The sequence below is a fragment of the Rhinolophus sinicus genome, chromosome 17 (genome assembly GCF_057876585.1).
Source record: "Rhinolophus sinicus isolate RSI-liver-muscle chromosome 17, RSI-T2T, whole genome shotgun sequence".
Classification (NCBI taxonomy): Eukaryota; Metazoa; Chordata; class Mammalia; order Chiroptera; family Rhinolophidae; genus Rhinolophus; species Rhinolophus sinicus.
The window spans coordinates 921,277-947,319 of NC_142517.1; the positions used below are offsets into that span (position 1 = coordinate 921,277).

Here is a 26,043-nt window from a genome sequence, read left to right on the forward strand (position 1 = left end):
CTTGGCCACTTCTTGCTGTGCCACCCAAGAGTCCCTTGCATTTATCACCACCCTTCCCATCTGAAAGTCACATGTCTCCTGAGAGCGAGGACGTTTTCTGTCAACCTGATGGTCACATTACAGAAACTCAGCGTTGTCACATACAGTGACCTAACAGCCCAGCAGTGTCCTTTGTAGGTTCTTTTTGGTGGATGATGACAGTGGGGGAACCAGGGCCTCACCGAGGGTCCTGCCTGGGGGCCAACTCCAGCCAAATCAGCCCCCTGAGGGGCGTATATCTCCAGAGAGATGACGACACCGCCAGCAGAGGGGAAGAGCCAGGTCCGAGATGCCAGCAGCAGTGTTTGGGCCTGGCCCCACCCTCCCTCGGCCCTGCCCCTTCCTGTCCCCAGTTCCTCCATTTCTTCATTGGGGGCAGTGTTGACATCTTCCTCTCTGTGACTGACAAGTAATTTGTGGAGTGAAATTTGAAGCCGTTTCCCCAAACTTTTCACCTAGCAGCGTCAGCACCACTGAGTCACGGGAAAAACACAGGCCTCCTACCACACTGACAGGCCGCGGGCTCCTGGGGCTGGTGGACACCCCATCTGCCAAGGGCGGTTTGCAAGAGTGTCTGCCCTGCCCAGAGTCCGATCAGCACGCTGGGGACAGAGCTCACGGAGTGAACAGGATTTGAGGCCTTTCAGCCCAAGTGGACCAGATGACTCCCAAGGAAGCACGCTGGTGGAGCTGCACCAGCGTCTCCATGAGTTCAGCTCTGAGGGCACCTGCCCCATTTCCAGCTATACCCATGTGTAGCCTCTGCGCTTGCTCCACAGTGGGGGGCGGCAACCCCCCTGCGACCAGCACATTACCCTCTCACTCTGCTCAGAGCCCCGCCTCCTGGCCCTGGCTGAGGCCTCAACCAGCACGAAGCCCCCGCCCCAGGACCCAGCATGAGTCACAAGCCGGCCAGGGAAGCAGCCCAGCCCCTTCCCCATGGATGGCGTGAGGCTGAAACCGCCCTGGCGGTTTCTAAGTATTGGCATGATTTCAGGCAAACTTAAACCCCTGCCGGGAGGAACTGCAAGACGTCACTAAGAGAAGAAGAGATAGCCAAGACCTGAGGACACAGGGAGATGGTGCGTGTTCCTGGGTCTGGAGATTCAATCGTCTTGAAACGTCCGCGCCCCTCTCCCAGCCCTGATTTACGGATTCAACGACATCCAACCCAAACCCCAGCAGGCTGCTTTTGTAGAAAGTGACAAACTGATTCAAAGCTTCCTACAAACATGCCAAGGACACAGAACTCTGTGAAGGGCGGGCAAATGCACAGGACGCAGCAACATGGCAGCGTGTCTTGTCGTCACGACAAGTAGTCGTGGCCATAGTAGAGTCCAGAAACAGGCTTCCGATACAGGAGCTGGAACAAGTGGACGTGTGGATGCGAAAGAGAAGAGCTTAGACCCAGCCCTTCCACCTGGACGGCCCTGAGCTGGGACCGCAGGCTGCACAGCACAGCAGGGCAGGGGCTGGGTGCCCCTCACTCAGGACTCCGAGGGGCTGGACACTTCACCCCCCTCCCCAGCCTGTTGTGCCCGTGGGAAGTATGTCCGTGACAAATGCCACAGGCACCACGTCCTCGGGGGCTGACGGCTGGCTCTGTCTCGTGCATTGTCTTCCGCTCCTAAGCTGGCTGCACTGAACATGTTTTATTGCTGTAATTTAAAAAGCAGTCAGTGCTCTTATTGAAAACAAAAACAAGTCTATATAAGTGTCTAAAACCTTGACATCAGTGCGCCGGCAGCAGTGTATGATGTGTGTGTGTGTGTTAATGTGTGGCACGTGGGAGTCTGTGCCGGCAACAGTGTATTGTGTGTGTGTGTGTTAATATGTGGTACGTGGGAGTCTGTGCCGGCAGAAGTGTACACATGTCTCGAGATCTCTGTCCCCGCTTATGCAGTGGGACACCAGCCTAGGCTCTGCTGAGAAGGGACTTTGCAGATGTAATTGGCTACTAACTAGCTGACTTTAAGACAGGGCGATTATCCTGGATTATCAGGGTGCAACCCAGTAATCGCATGAGGCCCCAACACAGAAGGGGAAGGCGGGAGAGGTGAGGCGGGAGAGGAGGTCCTGAGGAGGGGGAGCCGGAAGAGGGGACAGGAGCTGAGGAAGGTGGGACCTGAGAACGGTCCCTGGCAGAGCAGCAGGAACCTGGACCTCATCCTACAGCCGTGGAGACCGACCCTCCCTGGGGCCCCCAGCAGGTCTGCGCTGCTGCCCCCTTGGGCCAGCCCACCTCCAAGGCCACGGGGGGAATCCCTGCCCCCAAATGGTGACCCATGCGGGCCCATTTCACAGAGGTCCTGGGCAGAGCCGTCTGTGCTCCCAGGCCACCTCCACCATCACCACCCCCTCTCATGTCCTCCTTTCGCCCCGCTGGCCCCAGGCTGGGAAGAGGCATGTCACTGCAGCAGCACCCTCAAGACGGTGCCACAGGTCCTCCGAAACAAGAAACAAACCAGGAATCCACGCAGCCGCTCTACCCTGACGTCTCCTGGGGCAGCTTGTGCTGTGGACGACCCCACAGCCAGGGCGGCGAGGGAACCAGGCAGGTGCTGACCACCCCCAGGCTGGGGTGTGTTGTGATGGGAGCCCTTCACTTGGCCACACACAGCACACGGCACACGGCACATACCACACGGCACACGGCACACAGCACACAGCACACAGCACACAGCACACCCAGAAGTGAGCTTTACCTCCTAATGAAGACACTGTGGTATTCTCCTCGATTTCTTCAGTTCTGGAATCTTCTGAGTTGCTGCCTCCGGCCATGGGTGGAGATGTGACTGGGAGAGCGGCGGGGAGGCTGGGTTTTAGGGACGTGCCCTGGAGGGGGAGAGAGGGACAACAGCTTTGCTACTCAGCAAAGGCAATGACCTATGAACACATGTGCTGGCAAATGTCAGGTTTAGGCTTGTTTGCAAAATAAGTGTTTTCCAGATTTTAGGAAAAATAAGAAGCCATGAGGACTTCATCTGAGGCAGGAATAAGTTTCAGGTCATCTGACCCTGGAGGGCTGTCATGGGTCACCACCCACTGACCTGGGTCTCGGGACCTTCCAGGCACCAGACCCTACACGCACGTGGGCGTGCATCCTGGCACTGCTTCCCAAAGAGGGGCAGGCCCCCCTCCACCGGACAAGACCAAGGGTCCCCACGCCATGCTTGGGGGTCCGCCCGCCATCCAGCCCATTTTGGTGCCAAGCCCTGGGAAGAAACGTGAGACACATGGCGGGAGCAAAGGGGCTGGCCCCTTTCACATCCCTGACACACCCCTTCTGCTGTCACCGCCTCCTGTTGTCTCCGCCTCCTGTGTCATTTCGGGTGGCATGAGCTGGGGACACTCACTGATCGGGCCTTGCCTGCTGCCCACACAGCTTTCCCCTCCTGACTTACCGACCCACTAGTACCTTGGGGCCCTACCAGCTATTGGGATCCCATTCAGAATGTCAAGGTCACCTCAGAGACCCAAGGAACATTTAGAATCAGAAACCAACTTTCAAAGAGCATTCCTGTGCCAAGATGAGAGGAAGCCAGCCCAGGCTGGGATGGGCCTGGAGACCCTGCCGGGTGCTAGCAGGGTGGTTTGGCTTCAGCACTCACCACTTCCTCCCTGAGCAGCTCCTGGTTCTCCGCCTGCCCGCTTCCGAAGTCTCCTGACACCTGAAAGGTTCACAAGGACAGGAAGCAGCTGCTGATTGAAGCCCTTGCCCCAGCAGGGCCTAGAGAGCAAACCAGCCCAGCTGGTGGGAGGCGGAGGGAGTGGGGTCCTTGAGTGGCTGTGGGGGGGGGGGAGTGCAGCCCTCCCCTGCGTGGTGTCAGCTGGTCATCAATGAGGCACAACCAATCAGACCAATTAGAACGACCCTTTGGAAATCAGTTTGGCTCCTGGCCAGACATTCAGAGAACCGTGAAAAACATGTTCCTTTCTTTCCACTTGCGATCCTACTCCTGGGACACTGTCCTAGGAAACGGCCCAGAGGAGAGGCCCAGCCAAGGGGTGCTTGGGCACGCGTCTGTCCACGTGTAGGACGCACAGTGGGCACGGAACAGAAAGCAGGCGGCCCTGGGGCTGCGACTGGACGACCTCACTCTAGTCACAGCTGTGTCCCCGGGTGATGTGTTTTGTGATCTGAAGCCTCCCTGGGGACACATCTGTCCTCCGGTCCTGACCTGCACACCCGGGAACAGGTGGACTTACTTTTCCTCAGATCCCATGGGACTGTGTGCATGCACACTATCAGGCACACTCACACACACTCCACACACACTCTCAGGCACACACACACTCTCAGGCACACTCACACACACACCCAGGCACACTCACACACACTCAGGCACACTCACACTCCACACACACTCTCAGGCACACTCACACACACCCTCAGGCACACTCACACACACACTCTCAGGCACACTCACACACACACACTCAGGCACACACACACTCTCAGGCACACTCACACACTCCACACACACACTCTCAGGCACACTCACACACACTCTCAGGCACACTCACACACACTCTCAGGCACACTCACACACTCCACACACTCTCAGGCACACTCTCAGGCACACACACTCTCAGGCACACTCACACACACACACACACTCTCAGGCACACACACACACACTCCACAGTCTGTGATAAACACACTCACACTCATTCTGATAAAAAACATTCCCTCACACTCACAACCGGTGATAAACACTCACTCATGCACACTCAGTCTGTGACAAACATCCTCACACACACAGTCTCCAATAAACACACTTGCACTCACTCCTTTGCCAGGTGACTGCTATCGCCTGTGCCACCCACTGGCATGCTGGGGCAGTTTCCCACATTTGCTTTACATTCTGTGTGTTCTGCAGGGAAGGGGAGGCTCTTTCTGACGCTACAGGTAATTAAAAATGTCACCATGGTCCTGTACCCAAAATGGCATCTTTCAAAGAGACCATTCTGGTCCCATCACTTCGGGTTCCTGGGGAAAGGCCAGCCCCTCTGCCTTGGTCACCTTCCACGGGGTGGAGGGAGGGGAAGAGAGACTCACCCCGTCGTCATCGTCATCATCGTCATCGTCCAGGCAGTGCTGGGGGCCCACGTGGGGGTCCCCACGCACCCTCAGCTCTGCGATCCTGCCCTGGACACAGAGGGACAGAGAAGTCACTGGCAGCCAGCTTGGAGCCTGGCACCATTCGAGGTCAAGATTTCAGCAGGTGATATAAACCGGAATGAGAGGGGCCCCTGAATGGGTCCGACCTCAGACGCACCAGGAAACAGCGTCAGATTAACTGGGCGGAATCCTGACGCCACCTTCTTGTAAAACGAAAGTCAGATACCGAGGAGAAAACTGAGCCCACAGCACTGGGAACACAGCTCTGGGTTCTCCAAGCGCACGCGTCACTGTCACTCACTCACTCGCTCGCTCGCCCTCTCTACCCCTCCGCACATGCTCTCTCACGTGAGGCACCAGGCCGCGGCAGGGACAGGGCCCTGGGTGAGGAGAAGAGGGGAGCAGCCCAGGCAGGGGTCAGAGCGGGACGAGGCATGTTGGTAGATGTGCTGCCCTGAGGGGTGTGAGGCGCTGCGCGGGGAGGGCAGCAGGGAAGCAGACGCAGCCAGACGACGTCCTCAAGTGTGAGTGCAGAGGGTCCAGCGTACATACGGAGAGGACACAGGACCCCCGCCTCAGCAGGAGGCCCCCAGCCTGAGTCAGGGAGCAGGGGACAGCCACTGGCGAGGGCAGCGTGGGTGACGAGGACCTGAATCACTGCACCAGGGCCTTCTCCGCGAGGCTCCGTGGTCCCTAAAGGGCAGGGATGACGGGCCTGCAGGCGAGGCTGTGGACCCTGCAGTCCCCCAGCACCCTCAGGGCTCCCACAAAGCGAGGTGGACCCTGCGCCTTTGGCAGGTGACGTCCCCAGGACACAGAAAATAGGCCAAGCTGCTCATGATTTTGTCTCGGATGCCACTTGCTGAAAGGTTCTCCCCACTGGGAAATTATGAATGTGTTCACATGCTTTTTCTGCATTTTCTGTTTTTCACTTAACTTTTTCATCCACTGGGATTGACTTCAGTGCATTGTTTCCTAACAGCGAGCATGTTTCGCCAACTGTAAGGTGCACATTTTAACCACCCTTACAGCAGAAAGGCCTGGGTCAGAGGGCAGCAAACACTCTCTGTGAAGGGCAGACGGTCAGCACGTCCAGGCCTCTGTCACAAGGACTGTGTTGTACCCAGTGATCGATGAGGATAATAAGTAAAAGACGGGAGTGGCTGTCAGTCAAACTGTAGGGACACTGAAATTCTTATTTCATACAATTTTCACCTGTCACAAAACATTCTTTTTTCCCAACCACTTAAACATGTGAAGGCTTTCCATCGCACAGGCTGTGTGGAAACAGGCAGCCGGCTGGATGTGTCCTCGGGCCCTGTGCTGATAACCACCTAGGTCATTCTGTTTATTCCTCCAAATGCCCTTTATCAGCTGACCTTCAACCTCACGACCTTCCTGCTCCACACCAAGAAACATGTGACAACAAAACAAACAAACACCCCCGAGTGTCCCTAGCTGAGCCCTCGCTTGAAGGCTCCACTGTCTCTGGTCTCTCAGCTTGGCTCAGGCTGCCTCCTCCAGGAAGCATTCCTGGACTCCCTCCTGCGGAGGGTTAGGCCCTCTGGGGGCCAGTTCTCCCTGATTCCACAGCGCCCACTCCACCCCCACTGCTCACGGTGAGGCCTGTGGGACGGCAGGAGGGGCCAGATGCTAAAATTCTAGAAAACCACACTTCTAAACATTCCTTAGAGACACTCTGTATGTGGGAAGAGGGCAGGGGCACTCTGGCAGGTGGGGGGTCAGGGTGCTGGATGTCCCACTACGGCCTTCCCCACCCCGACACCATTTGTGAGGCTCTGAACCTCCGACAGACCAGGCTCACCGCAGCCTGAGTGAAGAGGGCAGAAGAGCGTGGTGGGTCCCAGCTACCTGTCTGGGGGTAGGTGCTTCCCCAAGGACACGGTTAGTTGGGGAAGACGTAACTAGTGCAAAAGCCACGAGACCCACTGAAAATATTGAACGGACTTAGAACCTAATGTTAGGAAATCCAGAGGTTTTGTTAATAAAGACCATTTAAAAAGCTTGTCACTGCCACACCACAGGTCTTACAGTTGTGTGTAGATGGTCAGAACCACACTCTGTGCAAGCATGTCATTGGAGGATGTGGGGGCTGCCTCCCTGGGACCCCGACCTCAGGGTTCCCCAGTATCCCCTGGGGGTGACCTCTGACCTGGAAAGCCATGTCCTGGCTGGCGCAGAGGGGCTGGGGAGCCTGTAGGGGAACACAGCACTCCTAGGCCTGCCTCCCCTCCACCTCCTGGCCCCTCCTTCCTCTGCTGCTGACCCCTTAAATGGGCCTGATCCCTTGTCACCCATCACAGCTGTAGCTGTGACCGGGCCACGCCCCCACTGTCCCATTTCCTGAACTTGGGACCACCTGGCCGGCATCCTGCCCAGATTCCTCCTTGACTGTCTGCATAGCAGCATCTGGCCGCCTTGCGGTTTCCTCCCATGGGGTCACGCCCAGGCACATCCCTCCATTACAAACACACTTTCTTCTACTTCTCCATTCCGTGGAGTCAGGTCATCGTGTGACTGCTGCACAGTGTCTCGGTTATGCCACCGAATGTCACTTCTGATGAATGACAGGGTTCCAAGTGTTTGTTGTAAGAGGGGTCTGTCAAGAGTGGCGGGTCTGGTGCGGCTAGGCTTGGGGGCCACTTTCCCTCTTGCTCCCCCCCACCGTCAGCGTCAAGCCTGTCCCGGGGGCCCAAGCCTAGGTGGCCGGTGGGCAAGCTCTTGTCTTCAGTGGCCAGGCGCTCATTTTTATGTAACAAGGCCAACAGAGCCCCGTGTGAAGCAGTGACAATCCACGCGCCTCGCTGAACACAGAAGTGAACGTGGAAGGTGCTGGGAATGGGGGCAGGCCCAGCCCTGCCCGCCTGGAGGCTACAGACGAGGGTCCAAGGCAATTCGTGGGCGGTTCGTCTGCTAACAGATGACTGAGGCCAAGAGAAGCACAAAGAAACTCCAGGCAAAGAGGAGGTGGCTCCCCAGACAGGCAAACAGCGAACGGGGAAACGGGACACTATCCACAGAGAAGCAAGTTGAGGGAAGAGTGACTGCAGAACCTTTGAAATGGCACAAAAAGGAAAGGCACCGAAACACTGCCAGGAGCTGCAAGTGACGTATCAAAACACTGCAGCAACGGGTGGGACGGACATGTCCCCGGAACACTAGTTACCAAACCTGACTGCAGGATACGCCAGAAGAGCCCAGTGAGGTGCCAGGACCTTCTCAACAAGACAGTTAAGGGTTCTGCAAGGACCCGTGGGGTCAGCACCGGGCAGGGCGTGCGGACACCATCAAGGGGGCACCCACTTCCCTCCCAGCACTCTGAGCTTCTGTTTCTGCCAAATCTTATAAATCACACGACCTGAGTGAATCTTTCCCAAGAATTTCAATTCGGAAAGTCAGAAAAACCCTGTACTAGGTTGATTTGGTCTTCAGTTCCACCAGACAATGTGCTCTCTTCCCACCTAACTGGAATCTGATCAGACACCTACACGGAAAATTCCTGAAGTTTCTAGTCTGTGGGGACACAGGAGCCAGACCACGCTTGACTCAGCTGGATGTGACAGTGAAATCAATGGGAAGAGGCCACAGGACCCCCAGGAGGCAGGACCACAGCCCAGAGCCAAACACAGGGCCGTCCACGAACATGTCTGCATCTTCCTACCCTTCGAACACGCTGATGGGACGGTCAGTGCCATGGGGGTCTTCTCCAGGCCAGATTTAACCATATAAACACTTTATCCCAAAGGTTTAAAAAAAATGACAAGATAAATAGACAAATGACAAACTGGGAAATAAAATTTGCAGCATACAGAACAAAGGATTGGTTTCTTTCATGTGTAAAAAGCTTGTATAAACCAAGAAGAGATGGTAGAAGCCATCAAAACCAAGAATTATAAACAAGCCAATCACAAAGAGGAAAGACAGATAGCAGCAGCAAACATGTGAAAAAATTAGTCTGTCTTCGCTCACAACCAAGAAATGCCAATGAAAACACCATCAGTCGCCTATGTGTCCAACTGGCAAGCACTGGTGACGAGGTCTGATGAGGCATGGGGGGGCACACTGCACGTTAGCACCCTGAGCTCTTGGCAGCCCCTGTCCCCATTGGCACATGGGCAGCTTTTTGTTGAAGTGTCAAAGGCAGAGGGAACTATGGCATACTTTTCCATCTAGAAATGCCTGGGAGATCACACAGTAAATTGCCAGTAAACACAGCCCCTCCCTGGCTGGGATGACTTTCTCTGACTTATTCCAGTTAATCATGTTTGAGGATCAAAAGGAAAACACAAAGAGGCCCAGTTTGGTAGCAAGGTCCCGCTAGCTCCCAGACCCCACTGGTGCAAGTTTCTGTCAAAGGTGAAAGGCCAGCTTTCAGAACCTGAGTCACCAGGCCTTAGAACAACTCTCATCAAGCAGCTTTTGTCTGGGCAATAATTAACTTTCTGTCCTCTGGGGACACATCTCCCGTTAGCAGACACAGGGACCCCTGTCTGGACCACTGGGTAGGGGTGTGCCAGCTGCAGACTGTATCAGCACCCCTGGAGGGGGTCCACGCGGTGCATCTAGGAGGCCGTGGCTCCAGCTAGAGATTCTAAGAAGTGTAGGGACTGAGGGCCCAAGAGAAAGACCCCACTCCAGCTCTGGGATCTGTCTCCCCCCACATGGGCCAAGCCCGGGGGAGAAGGGGCTTCCCTGGGGACACAGTGGACAGCCATTTGCCCAGCACCACTGGGGAAGACCGACTGGGAGCTGCAGGCCGCTCAGCAGCGTGGTGAAAATAATAATAATCAGGACGACTAATGTTGGCTCTGGGCAGGAAGCCCAGGCCCGGCCCCACTTCTACCCTCCAATGTTGCCATCTTGAAATTCTTCATTTGGAATGAGGGTCCCTCACTTGTGCACAGACGGTGGCAGGGCAGGCATCCAGTTAGGAAGATGGTCCCGAAGGGGCCTCAGGGGCCAGTGAAGCCGGAGAGACACTTATTGGGGGTGGCCAAGGGGCCAGGATACCAGGGCATAAAAGGCAGGCTAGAGCCAGGAGGACCAAGGAGCAAGGCCCCCTGGGGACTACAACAAGTGGACACTGAGCACCACTGTGTTGTCCGAGTGGCCGGGCCCCACCCCCAGGGCCGACCCAGCCCTCCCCAAGCAGCCCCGGCGTTACCTGAAACTTGTCGGGGTCCGCTCCTCCAGCCTGAGCCACGAAGAGGCCAGAGCCGGGCTCCAGCGCCAAGCCCTGTGGGGACCGCTCCAAGCGTGCCGTCTGGAACTCCTCGCAGTGCACGAAGAGTGCCACGCTGTCGCCGTCCACGCTGAGTGCAAAGCGCCTCCACTGGCCAGCAAAGGCAGGCAGGCGGAACCTGGCGGCCGTGTGCGTCTTAGCCTCGCCAGGCTCAGTGTACAGCAGCTGCACCTCCTGGTGGCCGTCACTCACAGCCGACAGCTTCACGCCCACGGAGACCACCGCCTCCGCCGCATCCGTGATGGCGAACAGCACCCCTGCGCCCTCGGTGGCCGGCCGCACGTGGAAGAGCAGCGAGAAGTTGCGGAAGAACGGGCTGGGGAAGTGGGGCTGGGCCGCCCGGCCGCTGTCGGCGTCTGGGCCGAAGACGTAGGCCGGCCCCACGTCGGGGTCGTCGATCTGGGTGACCTGCTGCGGTAGGGGGTCCCCGAGCAGCTGCAGGAGCCCCACTTCTATGCCCACGCTCTCTGTGAAGAGAAGAAAGCCGCCGCATGAGGCTGCGCGCAAGAATTCGGAGTCTCAGGCCTGGCATCCGCCCAGCTCCTCTGCGTCCTGCTGGCCTGGACGTGGACCGCCACCGCGTGTCAGCCAGGCGCCTTGCTGGGCCAGGACACAGTGGCCACAGCCACAACACACTCCCATCAACCTGCTTGCAAGTCCAAGGTGGACACAGCAGGGACCACCCCAAACCAGCCTGGCAGAAGGGGGGCAGGGTGTTCCACCAGAGCACAGAGGCTCCTTCCAGGGGCAAGGACAACCCACTGCACCCCTGCCCTGCACCTGTCCTCACCCCACGCTGGGACCCGCCCCCACTCCTACCCCCAAGCTGGGACCCGCCCCTACTCCTCACCCCACGCTGGGACCCGCCCCCACTCCTACCCCCACGCTGGGACCCGCCCCCACCCTCACCCCACGCTGGGACCCGCCCCCACCCTCACCCCACGCTGGGACCCGCCCCCACTCCTACCCCCACGCTGGGACCCGCCCCCACTCCTACCCCCACGCTGGGACCCGCCCCCACTCCTACCCCCACGCTGGGACCCCACCCTCACCCCACACTGGGATCCCGCAGGAGCAATGCAGGGCAAGGCTGGCACGCCCATCGCAGGCGGTTACACCTTAATGACGTCACCCCTTACGAAAAAGGAAACTAAATCTGCACAGTGGAGAGTTCCCTGCAGCTTCACTGACATTAGGAACCAGCCTGAAAACGAATCTAACTCCTGGGAAGGTGGAAAACCAGAGGCTATACGTCCTCAAGGATGCCCCAAGCTCAGCCTGACACTCAATACAGCCAGTTGCTCCCAGGCCCCCGGTTGTTGTTGGTGGTGTGTGTGTGTGTGTGGGGGGGGTTACAGTGTGTGACAGCCCGGCCACGACTGGTAGTGGGACTCCTGGGAGGTGGGGGCTTTCCTCCCCTCCTGCCACGTCCACACTGGGATGACCTGAGAGCAACTGTGTCCTGGGGGAAGCACCAGTGGGAGGTCTGCTCTCTCCCTAACCCACTGACACTCACACTAGCGTGGCCACGCACGGGGCCATCCTGCCTCCTGAACGGCAGGCGGCTGTCCCGGCCCTTTTGCTCACTCTCCTCAGGAGCCCACAGTCAGACCAACCGGTGCGTCCTCCTCCTCGGCCATCAATGTCCCGGAGCATGAGTTCTTACCCACATGCCACCGTTTGGAGACCCCTCAGCAGTGTGAGCCCAGGCTGGGGATGGCAGCTGCAGTGCCCGGTTCTCTCCCCTCACTGCTTCTCCTTCCGGGAGGGACCAGAGGCTCTGCCGTCCATGCCTCTGGGGCAGGGCCAAATCTGACCGTGCACCTGGACCCACCTGAGCCCTGGGGCGCAGCACAGAGCAGACTGCTTCCTGGGCATGTGGGGGCCACTAGTGGCCTGACCCCACGCCCTGGGGACCAGTGGTGAGGAGCGCTGGGGCTGAGGGCAGGGCTTACCTCCCTGTCCAGAGAGTGTGGTCACTGCCGGACACAGGACAGGGACAGACACCAACTCAAGGAGAGGCCCGTTCATCAGTGACTTTCCCACATGCCCCCTTTGCCAGGTGGATTCTGGACTTTGGGGCCATGCTCTGGCCAAGAGTCCCAACCTAAGGCCTTTCCTCCCAATTGCAGTCTGGTGGGGCCTACCTCCAAAGTGTGTCACACGGCAAGCTGCTCCTCTGGGAGAGGGCTGTGACATGTGCGTGTCCTGAGGAGAGCTGCAGTGATCGAGCATGTGTGGGTGTGAATGTGTGTGAGTGTGTGTGAACATGACAGCATGAATGTGAGCGTGACTATGACAGTGTGTGTGAGAGTGTAACTGAGCGTGAACATGTGCATGTGTGACCGTGACAGTGAGCATGAATGCGTGTATGGGAGCGTGACTGAGCGTGAATGTGTGCGTGTGTGACAGTGAGTGTGAATGTGTGTGTCTGTGTGTGGGGGGGCACCTGCCTTTGGACCTCTGAGCAGGGCCAGGCTGACCCGGGACTTCCTGGGCCACACAGAGGGAAGAAATGCCGTACTCCAACTTCCTAAGACAGGTCTTTCAAGAGCTCCCTGAGAACAAAAACTGAAAACAAGGAAGAGACAACGGCCACCACCGGGACATGCACTGTGCCAGGGCTGGTTACCTGGGGTCACTCTGCACACCCCAACTTCCCGTTATGTGGGCAGCACTACATGCCATGGGGGTTCCCCTTGGCCTCCCCTGTCCCTTGCAGGTAAGTCCCTCATGCAGATGGGAAGTGGGGAACATAAGCACAGCACAGACAGCAGCCTTGGTGGAACAATGGCCTGGCCTCTGCGCCTGCCGAGGGCAGACGGCCCCTCACAGGAGCAGGGGGACCTTACAGGAAGACCCTGGGCTCTGGGAGGCGAGTGGTCACTTCCCACTCAAAGACAGACACTGCTGTCCACTAGGGTGGCAATTGCTATGACGGTCCCTTTGTATCAGAAGTACCCAGGGCCCAAGTGTCCACTCAGGGAAATGTTTGGAGACTGGGAAAGAGGACTCTCACCAGCGTGGGTGCCAGAAGCACTGGTGCCCTGACTCACTGTCCCCAAAGTTAAACATGGATATGCTCCACCACCCTTCCTTCTGGGAAGCTAGAACTTTTCCAAATTAAGACTACAAGATGCAGCAGCTGTCGACTTCCTGGGTTGGAAGACAGCAGCGTGCTACACGGGCAGTCCCAGGGTCCCAATATGCATGAGCGGTTCCTTCCCAAAGTTCTCCCATTTCCTCTGCACAAAATTCCTCAGGTTCCCGTTGGGAGCAAGGCTCCCAACACTGCGATCAGGCACCGTGAGCGGAGGCTATGGCCACCTCCCTGCAGACCTTTCGGCAGCTGCTGCGCTGGAGGCGTGGCCTGAAGTGCTGGCCTACTGTCCGGGGCAGGAAACCAACATCTCTCCAAAAAGCAAATGCCATGCCCTCAGAGCTCAGAGGAACACCTTCCCAGAACACGGTGGGCGACACCTCTGGCAAGCTGCAGCCCCTCTCATTGGCCCACATTCCCCTCAGATCAAGGAATTAGAGGACTTGCCTAGTTGAAGACAGTTTCCCTTTCAGCAAACAGGCCAGCCACGACCAAGTGGGATTTATCCCAGGCCTGCAAGGCTGGTTCAACATTCAAAAGTCAGTTAATGGAATTCATCACATCAACAGGCTAAAAAAGAAAACCACGATCTTATCAATAGATGCAGAAAGCATCCGATAAGTCCAGCACCCATTCATGATTAAATACCTCAGTAAACTAGGAATAGAACAGAGTTTCTTCCACTGATAAAGAACATCTACAAAAACCCTACAGCTGACATCACAATTCATGGTGAGAAACTAGGTTTGCCACTAAGATCAAGTACAGGGCAAGGATGCCCCCTTACCCCTCCTCCTCATCACACCGTACTGGAAGCGCTTGCTAATGCAATAAAGCAAGAAAAGGAAATAAAAGTACACAGACTGGGAAGAAATAAAACTGTCTGTTAGCAGATGTAATCTATGTAGAAAATCCAAAAGAATTCACACACACACACACACACACACACACACACACACCCCACCCTCCTGGAGCTAATAAGTGGTTACAGCAAGGTTGCAGGATACAAGGTTAATATACAAAAGTCAATCTCTTTCCTGTGTACCAGCAATTAACAAGTGGAATTTGAAATAAAAAGCACAACACTATTTATATTACCACCCCTCAAAATTAAATACTTAGGCATAAATCAAAGAAAACATGTACAAGATCCATATGAGAAAAACTATAAAACACGGATGAAAGAAATCAAGAACGAAATAAATGCAGAAATATTCTGTTTGTGGATAGGAAACTCAATACTGTCAAGACGTCAGTTCTTCCCAGCTCAATCTACAGACTCAATGCAATCCCAACCAGAACCCCAGCAAGGTATTTTGTGGCTATTGACAAACTGATTCTAAAATTTACGGGGAGAAGCAGAAGACTGGAATAGCCAACTCAGGACTGAAGGAGGAGAACAAAGTTGGGAGACTGACAACACCCGACTTCCAGACTTGCTCTATTGCTGTAGCAATCAGGACAGTGTGGTCTGTTGAAAGAACAGGCAAACAGGTCCATGGAACAAAGGAGAGAGTCTGGGAATAGACCGACTTGAACACAGTAACTGACCTTGACAAAGGAGCAACGGCAACACAGTGGAGCCAGAAGTTCTCTCCAACAAAGGGTGCTGGAACCACGGGCACCCACATGCAAAACGCGAACCCAGACACAGACCCTACACCCGTCACAGAAACGAACTCAAAGTGGATCACGGGCCTCAATGTAAAATGCAAACCTCTAAAACTCATAGAAGAAAACACAGGAGAAAACCTAGATGACCTTGGATTTGGTAATGATGATGTTTTAGGCACAACACCAAAGGCAGGACCCATGAAAGAAAGAACTGGCAAGGTGGGCTTCATTACAATGAAACACTTCTGCTCTGTGAAAGACAGGGTCAAGAGACTGAGAAGACAAACTACTGACAGAGAAAATATCTGCAAAAGATGCGTCTGATAAAGAACCGCTACCAAAATATACAAAACACGACACGATAAGAAAACAGACAACCCGATTAAAAACTGAGCCGCAGACCTTAACAGGCACCTCCCCGAAAAAAGCATGCAGGTGACAAACAAGCACGTGAAGATGCTCCCATCACGTCACCAGGAAAACGCGAGTACAAACGACGGGACAGCAGCACACACCCACCAGAATGGCCCCCACCCGGGACACTCACAGTACCAGGCGCGGCGAGGACGTGGCCCCACAGGAAGTCTCACTCACTGCCGGTGGGACGGCAGGTGGTGCAGCCACAGGAGGACAGTGGGTGGTTTCTTACCAAAGTGACGTCCCCTCACCTTAGGACCCAGCGATCACACTACTTGGTATTGACCCAAAGTTGCTGCAAACTTACGTCCACACAAAACCTGCCCATGGATGTTTACAGCAGCTTTATTCATGACGGCCAAACCTGGACCCACCCGGATGCCCGTCCGTGGGTGATGGATAAACTGGTCCATCCAGGCAATGGGCTGTTATTCAGTGAGAAAGAGAAATGAGCCACGAAGCCATGAACAGACACGGGGCACCTTAAGTGCATATTATTACTAAGTGAAAGAAGCCCATCTGAGAAGGCGTCCAGTTCTGCGACATTCTGGAAAAGGCAGAACTGCGGAGACAGTGGGAGGTCAGGGGTCGCCAGGGGACAGAGGGAGGGGTGAGGAGGAGGAGCACAGAGGGTGCTCAGGGCAGTGACACGCTCTGTATGACACTGTGACAGTGGGCACACGTCACTGTACATCTGTCCAAACCCACGGGAGGCACAGCACCAAGAGGGGCCCCTGGTGTAAAGTGTGGGCCCTGGGTGATGACGACGTGTGTGTCACTGTAGGTCCATCAGTTGTAACAGAGGCCCCACCCGGTGGGGACGCTGACGATGGGGGAAGCTGTGCCGGGGGGGGGGGGGGGGTTAGGGGGTAAATGGGAAATCCCTGTACTTCCCTCAATTTTGCTATGAACCTAAAACTGCTCTAAAAAAATAAAGTCTTTAAAAAAAATCAGGCAAATGATGAAAAGTAAGCAAATATTGCAACACTAACATCAGATAAAACAGAATTCAAGTAGAAAGCCTTTGAATGGGACGAGGGAGTGATACTTTTCACACTCCTGGCACATGATGGGCCCCGTACCACCCTGGTATCCCCAATACACATGGTGAGTGGGAGGGACCTCGTTCAGGTCTGAGCCTGAGACACCCGCCCACCCCCTCTCCTGTGAGCAGAGAGCAGACCACCTGTTAAGAGCTTCTGAGCAGACAGAGTGAAGGACGCTGTCGGCAGCAACTGCCAAGTCCAAGTGTCGGCAGTGCTGGGTGCAGAACCTGCCCTTGATGGCAGAGAAACAGACAGCATACACCTCAAGGAGCAGCGACAATGGTCACACTGGCTGAAGGACCAAGAAGCACGCTGAGCCAATGGAGGTGTCCCACGTCCCTGGGTAGATACCACGCAGGGAGACACATTTAGAATACCCCACCTGACCCCACCACAAAGGCCTCAGTGGGGTATTTTTGACCGTCCAGAAAATGCCCAAGGACATGCGATGGGTCTCTGAAGAAGCCGTGACTCACTGAGCGTGGGCCGCGGTGAGCAGGCTGCCACCCATTGCCCGCGTCAGGGCCACAGGGGCGCTCGGCCAGGGAGTGGGTAACAGACGTGAATGAGGGGACATGCAGGGTTATGGCATCCTGTGTTACCAGAGGAGCTGGAAACCCTGACAGGTCTGTCACTGAGGAGGACTGAAAGAAATACCAGAGCCGTGCAGAATGAGGGCGTCTGCCTGTAGTGACACAAGGAGATGTGTCAGACACAGAAGTGACCCCATTTGTGCAAAACAAGAGTCGCGAGTACACACACGTGCTGCACTAGGCAGGACGATGGCCCCAAAGATGTCTGAACCTGTGGCTGTCACTTTACACAGCCAACAGGACTTTGCAGATGTGACTGGCTATGGCCCTTGGACATTCTCCAAACCTAACCACACACATCCTTTCCAGCAGGGAAGCTCTCCAGCGGGGACACAGAGAGTTGTGACAAAGGAAGAGAACCGCCGAGATGGCAGCATGAGGACCTGGCCGACTTTGAAGATGGATGCAGGGCCAGGAGCCCATCGCCTCCAGGAGCTGGGAAGGGCAGGGACAGAGTGTTCTCAGGAGCCCCCGGGAGGAAACCCCTGGGGCCCCTTCAGTGACATGGTGTTGGACTTCTGACCTCCAGGAGTCACAGGAGCACACCTGCATGGTAGTCAGCCGCTAGGTGCGGTCATCGTCACAGCAGCCCCAGGTCACTCCTACACAGGCATCTATGGAAGGATGCCCCGTCCCGGCTGAGGGGCTTGGGAGCTGCCATCAGCCCTCTTGGTGACAGTGTGTCTGTGAGCTAGTTCTCAGATAAAAACCTCACACAGGACAGAAGCAGCTGAGGACAAGATGAGGGGCGGGTGGTCCTGAGGGTGACAGCGGCAGACAAAGGTGGTCCCCCCAGAGCCAGCATTTACCGCTCAGCACACTTCCCCCCACTCAGGACTGGGCCACACGTGGGCAGAATCTGCCCCTTCCAGGAGGGCTGCCTACAGCCACCTGGCCCCCAGACCCCCAGCCCCACCCCCTCCACCTCTGATTTGAGCTCCCTCAAGGCAGACAGTCCCCCTGCTGGCCCACTCAGCAGGGACACAGTGGTGACCTGGGAGCAGCTCTGGCCCTCCCCAGAGTGGGCCCTCACTCCCTTTTCTCTGGGCCCTGAGGGACACGCCCACAGGCCGCAAAGGCCTGTAGGGGTCCCCAACATGTGCTGAGCGACAGCCAGTTCCAGTCACAGCATGGAGCTCCCACGTAGCCCTCCCCTCCTGACCACCTGCCTGACCCCTCCCCCACTCCACTCTGCTTGTGGGGAAACTGAAGAAGCAGATACGGAGGAAGGCCTTTCAAGTGTCTAGACAGAGCTGTGGCTGGTGTGCAGGGACCAGGTGACCCATTCACACCTCACTGGCCCAGCATGAGGACCACGTCCCCAAGCCCATCACTGGGAGAGGGGCTGGCGCCTTCCTCAGTCTCTTCCGTCCCCATCAGGCTTTCCTCTACCTCAGCCTGCCCCCAGCATGCAGGGGTGGGAGGGCCAGGCGGGGGCTGAGGCCAGAGAAGGGGCATCACTCCCAGCCCCCAGCCCTGGCTCCCAGTGGGACCTCCCCAGCCAGGCCACACCCAGGAGCGTCCCTGGTGAGGTGAATGTCTGAAGCCCACCTTCAGTGAGCACTGGCGGAAGAACGCCAGGGCTTGGCTCAGAACACAGCCTCCCTCACAGGCCAGTGATGTGGGTGTCCAGTGGAAGTCCCCTGCAGGGCACGCAGCTGACCGGGCCAGCTGCGATGAGAGAGTCCACGTCCCACGCCCCGTGTGGCTGACATTCCCCCTCTGAAGGAGACCTGGGGCCTTGTGTGAGGCCCAACAGCAGGTCTGCTGTGTCCACCAGTGGCCCCTGGAGGACGAGCAGCAGGTGGGCTGTGGGGAGCTGGTGACCGGGGATGGGGGGGACAGACCAAGGAAGGGGTTCTCTGCTGCTAGCCCAATGTTTGGGTGTTCTAGGCACCAGTGTGTGTGGGATGTGGGAATATGCAGCTCCCAGTGGCCCCAAATCAGAGCCCACAGTGCCAATGGCTCTGGAGGCCACCCCTGCCCCCCAGCCCTGCCTCTACCCTCCCCCCCAGCTCACAGGGGCAGCCACAGGGCCCCTCTCTGCACATACCAGGCCTCCCAGAGCAGCCCCGCCTGACACCCTCCTGTCTATTCCTGCTCTTAAACGCATCCCTCCAGCCCAGCCCCCCTCCAGCTAAGCCCCTGCTGTGCCCCTTCCTTGGGGCCGGGCCACACCCATCATTGGCACTTTTTCCAGCTCTGGCCAGAGCCTGGGCACTGGCAGCTCCCCTCCCTTCACTCCGGGCCTGGCACAGTGTGCCAGGGAGTCACCCACACACATCCCTCAGGGGCCCAGCATGAGGACACTCCCTCTCGGGGGCCAATGCTGCCACCCCACCCCCACAGCCCAGTCCAAAGCCCAGTGACCGCAGGGTCGCAGGGTCGGAGGAGCGGCCAAGGCTGCTTGCTACGGGGGAAGGGAGGGGATACGCACAGCCCAACGTGGATGGGGCCGAGTCCTTGAAGGGCAATCGGGGAGCAGGCTCAGCTCTGGGCCCCCACCTTAGCGCAGAGGGGGCTGGTGGGGCCTGAAAGGCTGCAGCTGCCCTCCCCTCCCCCCCATCCGAGAGGCAGAGAGGCTGCGCTCTGGGGCTCACGGCCTGGGCTGGGGTGGCCCCATGTGAGCTCTGCACTCACTGACCACTGGCATGGTGGTGACCTCTCGACCTTCAGAGCAGCAAATGCCCCCACCCTGCAGCCCCCTCTGCCCACAGGCTGGGGCCACAGGAAGGACATCAGATACTATGATGTAGTGGCCAGAATTATGTCGGAATCCTGCCTGGTGCCACTGTACCTGTTTCCCCTCCATGACTGGGTGTGTAACGGGCTGTCTCAGAGCGTGGGGAGGACGAAATGACTTAAAATGCTTGGGCAGGGGTTGCTCTGCTAGGGGCTGGTGTAGGCCTCTCCAGAGCTCAGCCTCCCCTGCAGAGGAGGCATGGCACCCCCCTGCCCAAGGGTGTAATAGGCACTTAGAGGTGTGACAGCCATAAAGACCCAGCACTGGGGGTGGAGGGCTCTGTGCCAGGTTCACACCAGCCTGGGCCGAGCTTGCTTGGCAGGGCGCAAAGGAAAGGGTGGGTGGGCAGGCGGGCTGGCCATTACCTGCCGCCGGCCCAATGAACACACAGTACCCGTCCTCCTGGGCCGGGAGCGAGGCACAGGTAACCGGCAGCCTGCCCCCATCCAGGTGGCTCCAGCATGCGTCCTCCAGGGCCTCACAGAACTGGCGGCAGGGAGGTGGGGCGGGTGGGGGGCCAGCACCGCAGGGGGGGGCCAACAGCAGGCAGAAGAACCAGGAGAGGAAGCGGTGGCAGTGCGTCTGGAGGAGGCCCCCCCAGGCCCTCCAGGCCACCAGCACCTCCTCTCTGCTCACGTGGTGGAGGTGGTTGGGCAGCCAGGAGTGCCCGATGCCCAGGTGGCCGCAGACCGGCAGTGAGGGCGGCAGGGGCAGGCAGCGGCCCACGGCGGGGCGGAGAGGTTGCCCAGTGGGGGTCAGTGGCCTGGCCCCAAGCAGTGCAGAGTTATTAGCAAGACCAGGCCCCACAGAATTAGCCACGTGGGGAACCCAAGCACCACTGTCCCCAGGTAAAGCTGAGAGTGAGATTTGAGACAGCTGGGCGGAGGAGTCAGAGGAGAGAGCCGCAGGGGCAGTGTGCACACCCGGGGAGCCCGTCACCAGGCGAAGCAGAAGTAGCGCACGCCTTCGAGTGTCAGGGCGACGGTGCTGCTGGTGCGGATGGGCTGCCACCGGCCAGGCTCCTTTGTGGTCCAGATCCTGGGGCCACCCCGGAAACTGCCAGCTTCCCCAAGGAGGGGGCCCGCCCCGCACGGAGGAGAGCGCTCTACCTGGGGATGTTGGTGGCACCAAGGGCTCCCTGAGCAGTGCCTGGGGTCTGCCCGGGGAGGGAGGTGGCTGGGTGGGCACTGGCAGCATGCCAGCCTCTGTCCTCTGGGTGTCCGGAGAGCTTGGGGTCCCGCTGCTCAGCCAGAGAGTGGTGCCGTTCTCCTGGGAGGCGCTAGAGGGCCCAGGAAGAGTGAGGGGGAGCATGGGGGTCACCGTGAGGTTCGTGCTCTTGGTGGGGGTGATGTCACCCCACAGCTGGAGGACGCTCCGGATGCCCATAGCCACCTTCAGGATCTTGGCTGCGACGCCAGCAATGTTTTCTTCCTTCATGTCCGGGCTCGCGGTAGAGGCGTTGGGGGCAGCGGAGGCCTTGCCCTGGCCAGCCTCCAGCCTCTCCAGCGGCAGCTCAGGGCTGGCAGGGGCTGTCCCCTGCTCAGTGGGGCCATCCTGAGGGGCCACGTGTGTGCTGCTAACCTCAGTGGGCTGCGCGGGTGAGCTGCCCGGGGGCCCGGAGACCGGCGCGGCCGTGGGCTCCGCGTCCCTGGTGAAGGACCACAGCCCATCGGACCGGGCGGCACCCAGGCAGCAGGCGAGCAGCAGCAGCAGGCGGCAGCGGCCGCTGGGGTCCGGAGCCATCAGGGTTGCGCGCTGCGGAGGAGCGCGCGCCAGTGGGACAGCGGGACAGCGGGCAGGCGCATGCAGTCGGGGGTGGGGCCAGCCCGGCTCCGCCCTCCCCGCCCACGGCAGGCCCAGCGGCCCCATTCAGGTTTCCAAGCAGCTCTCTTCCACCTTCTCACTCTCACAGCAGGAAAAAGACGCAAGTCTCCATATCAAGGCGACAGTCACCCTCGGGAGTTATCACACCTCCTTAAAGCGGCCAGTCTCCAAGACGCCAAGAGGACATTTAAGCACATTCAATGGAATTCCCAACTCCTTGGGCTGTGAGCTAGAGGAGGCCTCAGCACACCAATGCGGATCCCTGCGTGGGGTGTGAGGGCTCCGCGCCAGCACCCCATCCCAGGGCAGCCCCTCCTGGCCCTGCAGCTTGGGCACCCTCCGCGGAGCCCCGCCCCAGGAGAAGGCGCCTGGCCCGTCCAGCAGGGCTGGGAACCCCAGGATACGGAGACATCCCCCCACACACACACTTGCCCACCACCTTCTGTGACTGGAGCCGCTCCAACTGAGAACAGCCTGGGAAGCCTGGCCTGGGGCAAAAACCACAACCTGAAAATGTTCAACTAGTTCCAAGCCCAATTCTACTGCAATTGTTGCTTGAGACATCCGACATGGGAGGGGCCATGAGGGACAAGGGCTCCCCACCTGCTTGGAGGCCCCCCTCCTCGGGCGCCCATCACCCCCACCCCATCACAGACGCCAGCCTGCCCTCACTCCATCTGACCAGAGACCATGCGCTGGGGCCAGCATTGGGGACACACCACCTTTTGTAACACCCTGGCCCCCTTTCTCCACTCCTCGAAGTCCTGCAGGTGGGGGGGGGGGTCTCAGTTAACCCCTGGGGACTGACTGCTTGAAGGGACAGAACACAGCAGCAGTTGGGCACAAGGGAAAAGGAGATTATGGGATGTATTGACTCATGTCACCATCGACGGCAGGTTCCACATGGACAGACATCTTCCCCTGCCACCACTGCCACTGCCGCCCCCAGAGCTCAGCCACCGGTGTGTAGAGCACCCCAGCTGCACGAGCCCTGCCCACAGCCCTGGTGCCAGCCCAGTGTGGGTCCCCGGAGCTACCTCCTCTCAGCTGTGTCTTTACCAGGCACCTCTTCCGGGCAGTGTCCCAGGAAGGGAGGGGACCTGGGCATTGCCACTGCTCCAGGGGGTGTTAGCCAGGTCAGCCTGCAGCTGGACAGTTCCCACTGTGTCCCACTTCCCTCCCTTTGTAAAACCTCAGATAGCACTTCCTTCTGTGCAAGACACTGGAAGGGTGCTGCCATGTGGCCATAGGTCCTGCCAGTGCCTGCACTGGGGTTGCTTGGGACCTACTACGTGCACTGGTGTCTGACTTTGATGATGGCTGTCACCCAGCCCACAGGGCCGGGCCGGCCCCAGTGCCCACCCAGCACCCACCCTCTATGCTGCCCTATGAATTCCCAGCCCGAATGGGGTCCCCAGCTCTGGGCAGTGGCTGGAGGAGTGTGCCTAGTAGACAGACACTGCCCCAAGCTCCCTGCCATGCTGCAGCTGCTACAAGGCTGTAAGGCAGGGTGGGCACAGCCCTAGTGCCTCCTCCATTCCGGGAACCAGAGCCCGGCATGGCCATCAGCCATTGTATGAATGTACAAATGAGAAAACTGAGGCACCAGGCCAGATTCCTGGCTCCAGAGGGTAGAGCCCAGGAGAGCCCAAGCCAGGATGGGATTAGCACGCACTCTCACCCTCATTCACATGCACACACATACACACACACACACACACACACACACACTGCTTTTAGCAGTACACTGCACACGAGGCCCCACGTGTGCTCTGCACGCCAGCTATCCATCTCTTCTGCCCAGGACCCCTCTCCAGGCTGTACTGGGGTCTTGGTCCACCCCCCAAAGCAGGGTTCAGCAGTGAGAGCAGCTCTGGTGACACAGCCCTGAAGACGTGTCCCCAACTCAGAACAGAGTATTCGATCAATTGCATTCCATCCAAAGGGCAGGGATTAGCTGTCTGGGATGAGAACTCACGTTTTTAGGACAGCTGAAACATGTCCCCTCTTGAAAGGTGGGGGCATCCCACATGCAAACACCTGTCTCAGCGAGGCCCTGTTCCCAACATTCATCCCCACAATGCTGAGAATTCTTAGAAATTCCCGCCACTAATGTGATTTTATGCCTAATGTGTCTGGAAAATCAGGACAAAAATTCCAAAGGTCTGGACGGAGAGGGGGCTGGGCTCTTTGTGGCAGCGCCCAATTCTCCGCTGGCTGTCCCGATGGCCCTGGGCACAGAGCCAGGAGTGAGGCGCGAGGCTCAGGAGGCACCTCCGCCACTGCCCTGCGCGGGGTGGGGAGGCTGTCCACACAGTGCCCCACACTCCAGAGCGTGCCCTTGCTGCGCACCCCACAAGCCACTGCCATCTCTGAGGGCTTCTGCACGTCCCACATCCAACGGCCTGCCTGCCCCGAGTCGGCAGAGCTGTCTCTGACTGCCATTAAATTCAGCGGGAGGGACACACCGGATCTCCGCCTCCGGGATGTTATCAGACAGCGAGGGAATTTTAAATTATGGAAGAGAGTCCTGGACCTGAGTGGAGACAGGTAAGTAGCACCGTGAGTCACTAGGGACGGCTGCCTCTTTCACAGGATTCTGAGAGCACCCTTGGAATGAACCAAAAATCACTCGCTGTGTCTATGGGAGCTGCTGACCCACAGCAGAGCGCCTTCCTCTCCCCTCACGCAGGGACCATCCCTCCCTCCCGAAACGCCCTCTCCTCATCTCCATCCATGACACACACAGCTCACGGCCCAAGTCAGATGGTCTCCCCACCCGTTTCCTGTTAATCCACGCCCAGGGCTTTCCACGTGTATGTGCGTGTGAGTGTCTAGGTGTGGATGTGTTTGTGTCTGTGAGCACGTGTGCACGCATGTGTCGGTGCATGTATCTGTCATGTACCTGTATCTGTGTGCACGTGTGTCTGTGTACATGCACATGAGGTGTGTGTGTGCACACACGTGTTGTCTGTGTCTGCACGCCTCCACTCGCTCGCATGCAGACGGATTCCTGGATGCATGGTAGGCTCTCGGCCGACATGGGAAGTCCTGCTGGCCCGCTGGACGGTCATCCCTGGGGTCTGCACAGCAGGAGCCCTGAGGAGGTGTGATCAGATAAGCACGTGGAAAGGGAAGGCGCTGAGCACACACCCCCATCTGCATGGCTGTCATTCTGAATGACCCCCCAGCTTCTAAGTGCTCCTAAGCCCTCTGCCACCCCCTGGCCATGTGGGCTGACCTTGCTCTTCCACATGCCTGCCTGGGGCCTGTAACAACCCAGGGCACAGGAACACCGTCCTTATGCATCCCAGAAGGGGCAGTGGGATAGGGGCACTGACAGAGAAAATCAGCTCTGAGCACCTGGAAGCAAGCCTGCCTCAGGAGCTCAGAGACCGGCGTTCAGTTTGCTCAGCTCTCAGAGACCCTTGTGTTGTGAGCTCCGACGTTGCCCCAACCCACCCCCAACCTACCACCCATGACCTGTCCCCTGCCCGTGGACACTCCCCGAGCCAGGCGTTTCCTCCAAAGACCCCTCTTTGGTGCCGTGGGTCCTCTCTTTTACTTCACTTGGAGACCAGAGATTGTCCAAGACACGTGGGCCTGAGAGGAGCTGGTCAGCCCTGGCACAGGTCCCTGTCCCCTGCCTGATGACCAGCCCTGGCCTGGCAGGTGTCCCTGAGCGTCCATGGAGCAGACCCAGGAACCATGTTCCCAGCACCCACTGCCCGGGGACACTCCCCTGGGTGGCGACATGTCCCATGAAGGTCTGTACACTGTGTGCAATATCCAGCTCGTCCGAAATGCAAACATGACCTCATCTTTCTGAGGTGCAATTAGCTTACAATCATCTTAAGTGTGCAAATGCTCTGCCTGAACTCCGCATTATGTGGTGAATTTTTCAAGCCACAGTGATAAAGGACCCAGCTCCTGAGATGCCCCATGGAGGTGCTGTGGCTGGGGGCACGGGGGCTGCTGGGTGAGCTCTCAGCAGCCTCTGGACGGTCACTGCACAGCCAGGCACCTCCCCCACCTCCCCTTCCAGCAGCCACTGAGCCTCAGGGTTGCAGTGACGAGTAGGTGTTCACGCAGCAGGACGCCATGGGCACCTCCCCTCCCTGGTGGGTGCTCAGTCACCGAGGAACCCTCCTGGTCCCACTGCCAAGTGACAGCCGAAAGATCTAAGGTGGCAGCGGGAATGTTGCAACGCCATCTATTAATAATTTCTAACCAGCAGGCTGCTCTGTGCCTCAGTTCTCAGTGAGGTCCAAACCCATGC

At 58.0% G+C, this 26,043-nt stretch overlaps 1 protein-coding gene across 3 annotated transcripts in view; it reads right to left on the reverse strand.

The window, feature by feature from the left end:
- COL18A1 (collagen type XVIII alpha 1 chain) overlaps positions 1–26,043 on the reverse strand; it is an 87,718-nt gene that overhangs the window by 24,983 nt on the left and 36,692 nt on the right. Inside the window, exons 1-5 of one of the 3 annotated variants that reach the window (XM_019715725.3) lie at positions 21,050–21,698; positions 10,350–10,894; positions 5,102–5,191; positions 3,651–3,710; positions 2,745–2,874 (exon numbers count right to left, since the gene is read on the reverse strand). In XM_019715725.3, coding sequence (XP_019571284.3) covers positions 2,745–2,874; positions 3,651–3,710; positions 5,102–5,191; positions 10,350–10,894; positions 21,050–21,683 — 1,459 coding nt within the window. In that variant the 5' untranslated portion in view covers positions 21,684–21,698. Of the gene's footprint in view, positions 1–2,744; positions 2,875–3,650; positions 3,711–5,101; positions 5,192–10,349; positions 10,895–12,574; positions 12,678–21,049; positions 21,699–26,043 lie in introns of those variants that run through there. The other 2 variants (XM_074322624.2, XM_088793757.1) reach the window with 2 other exon arrangements.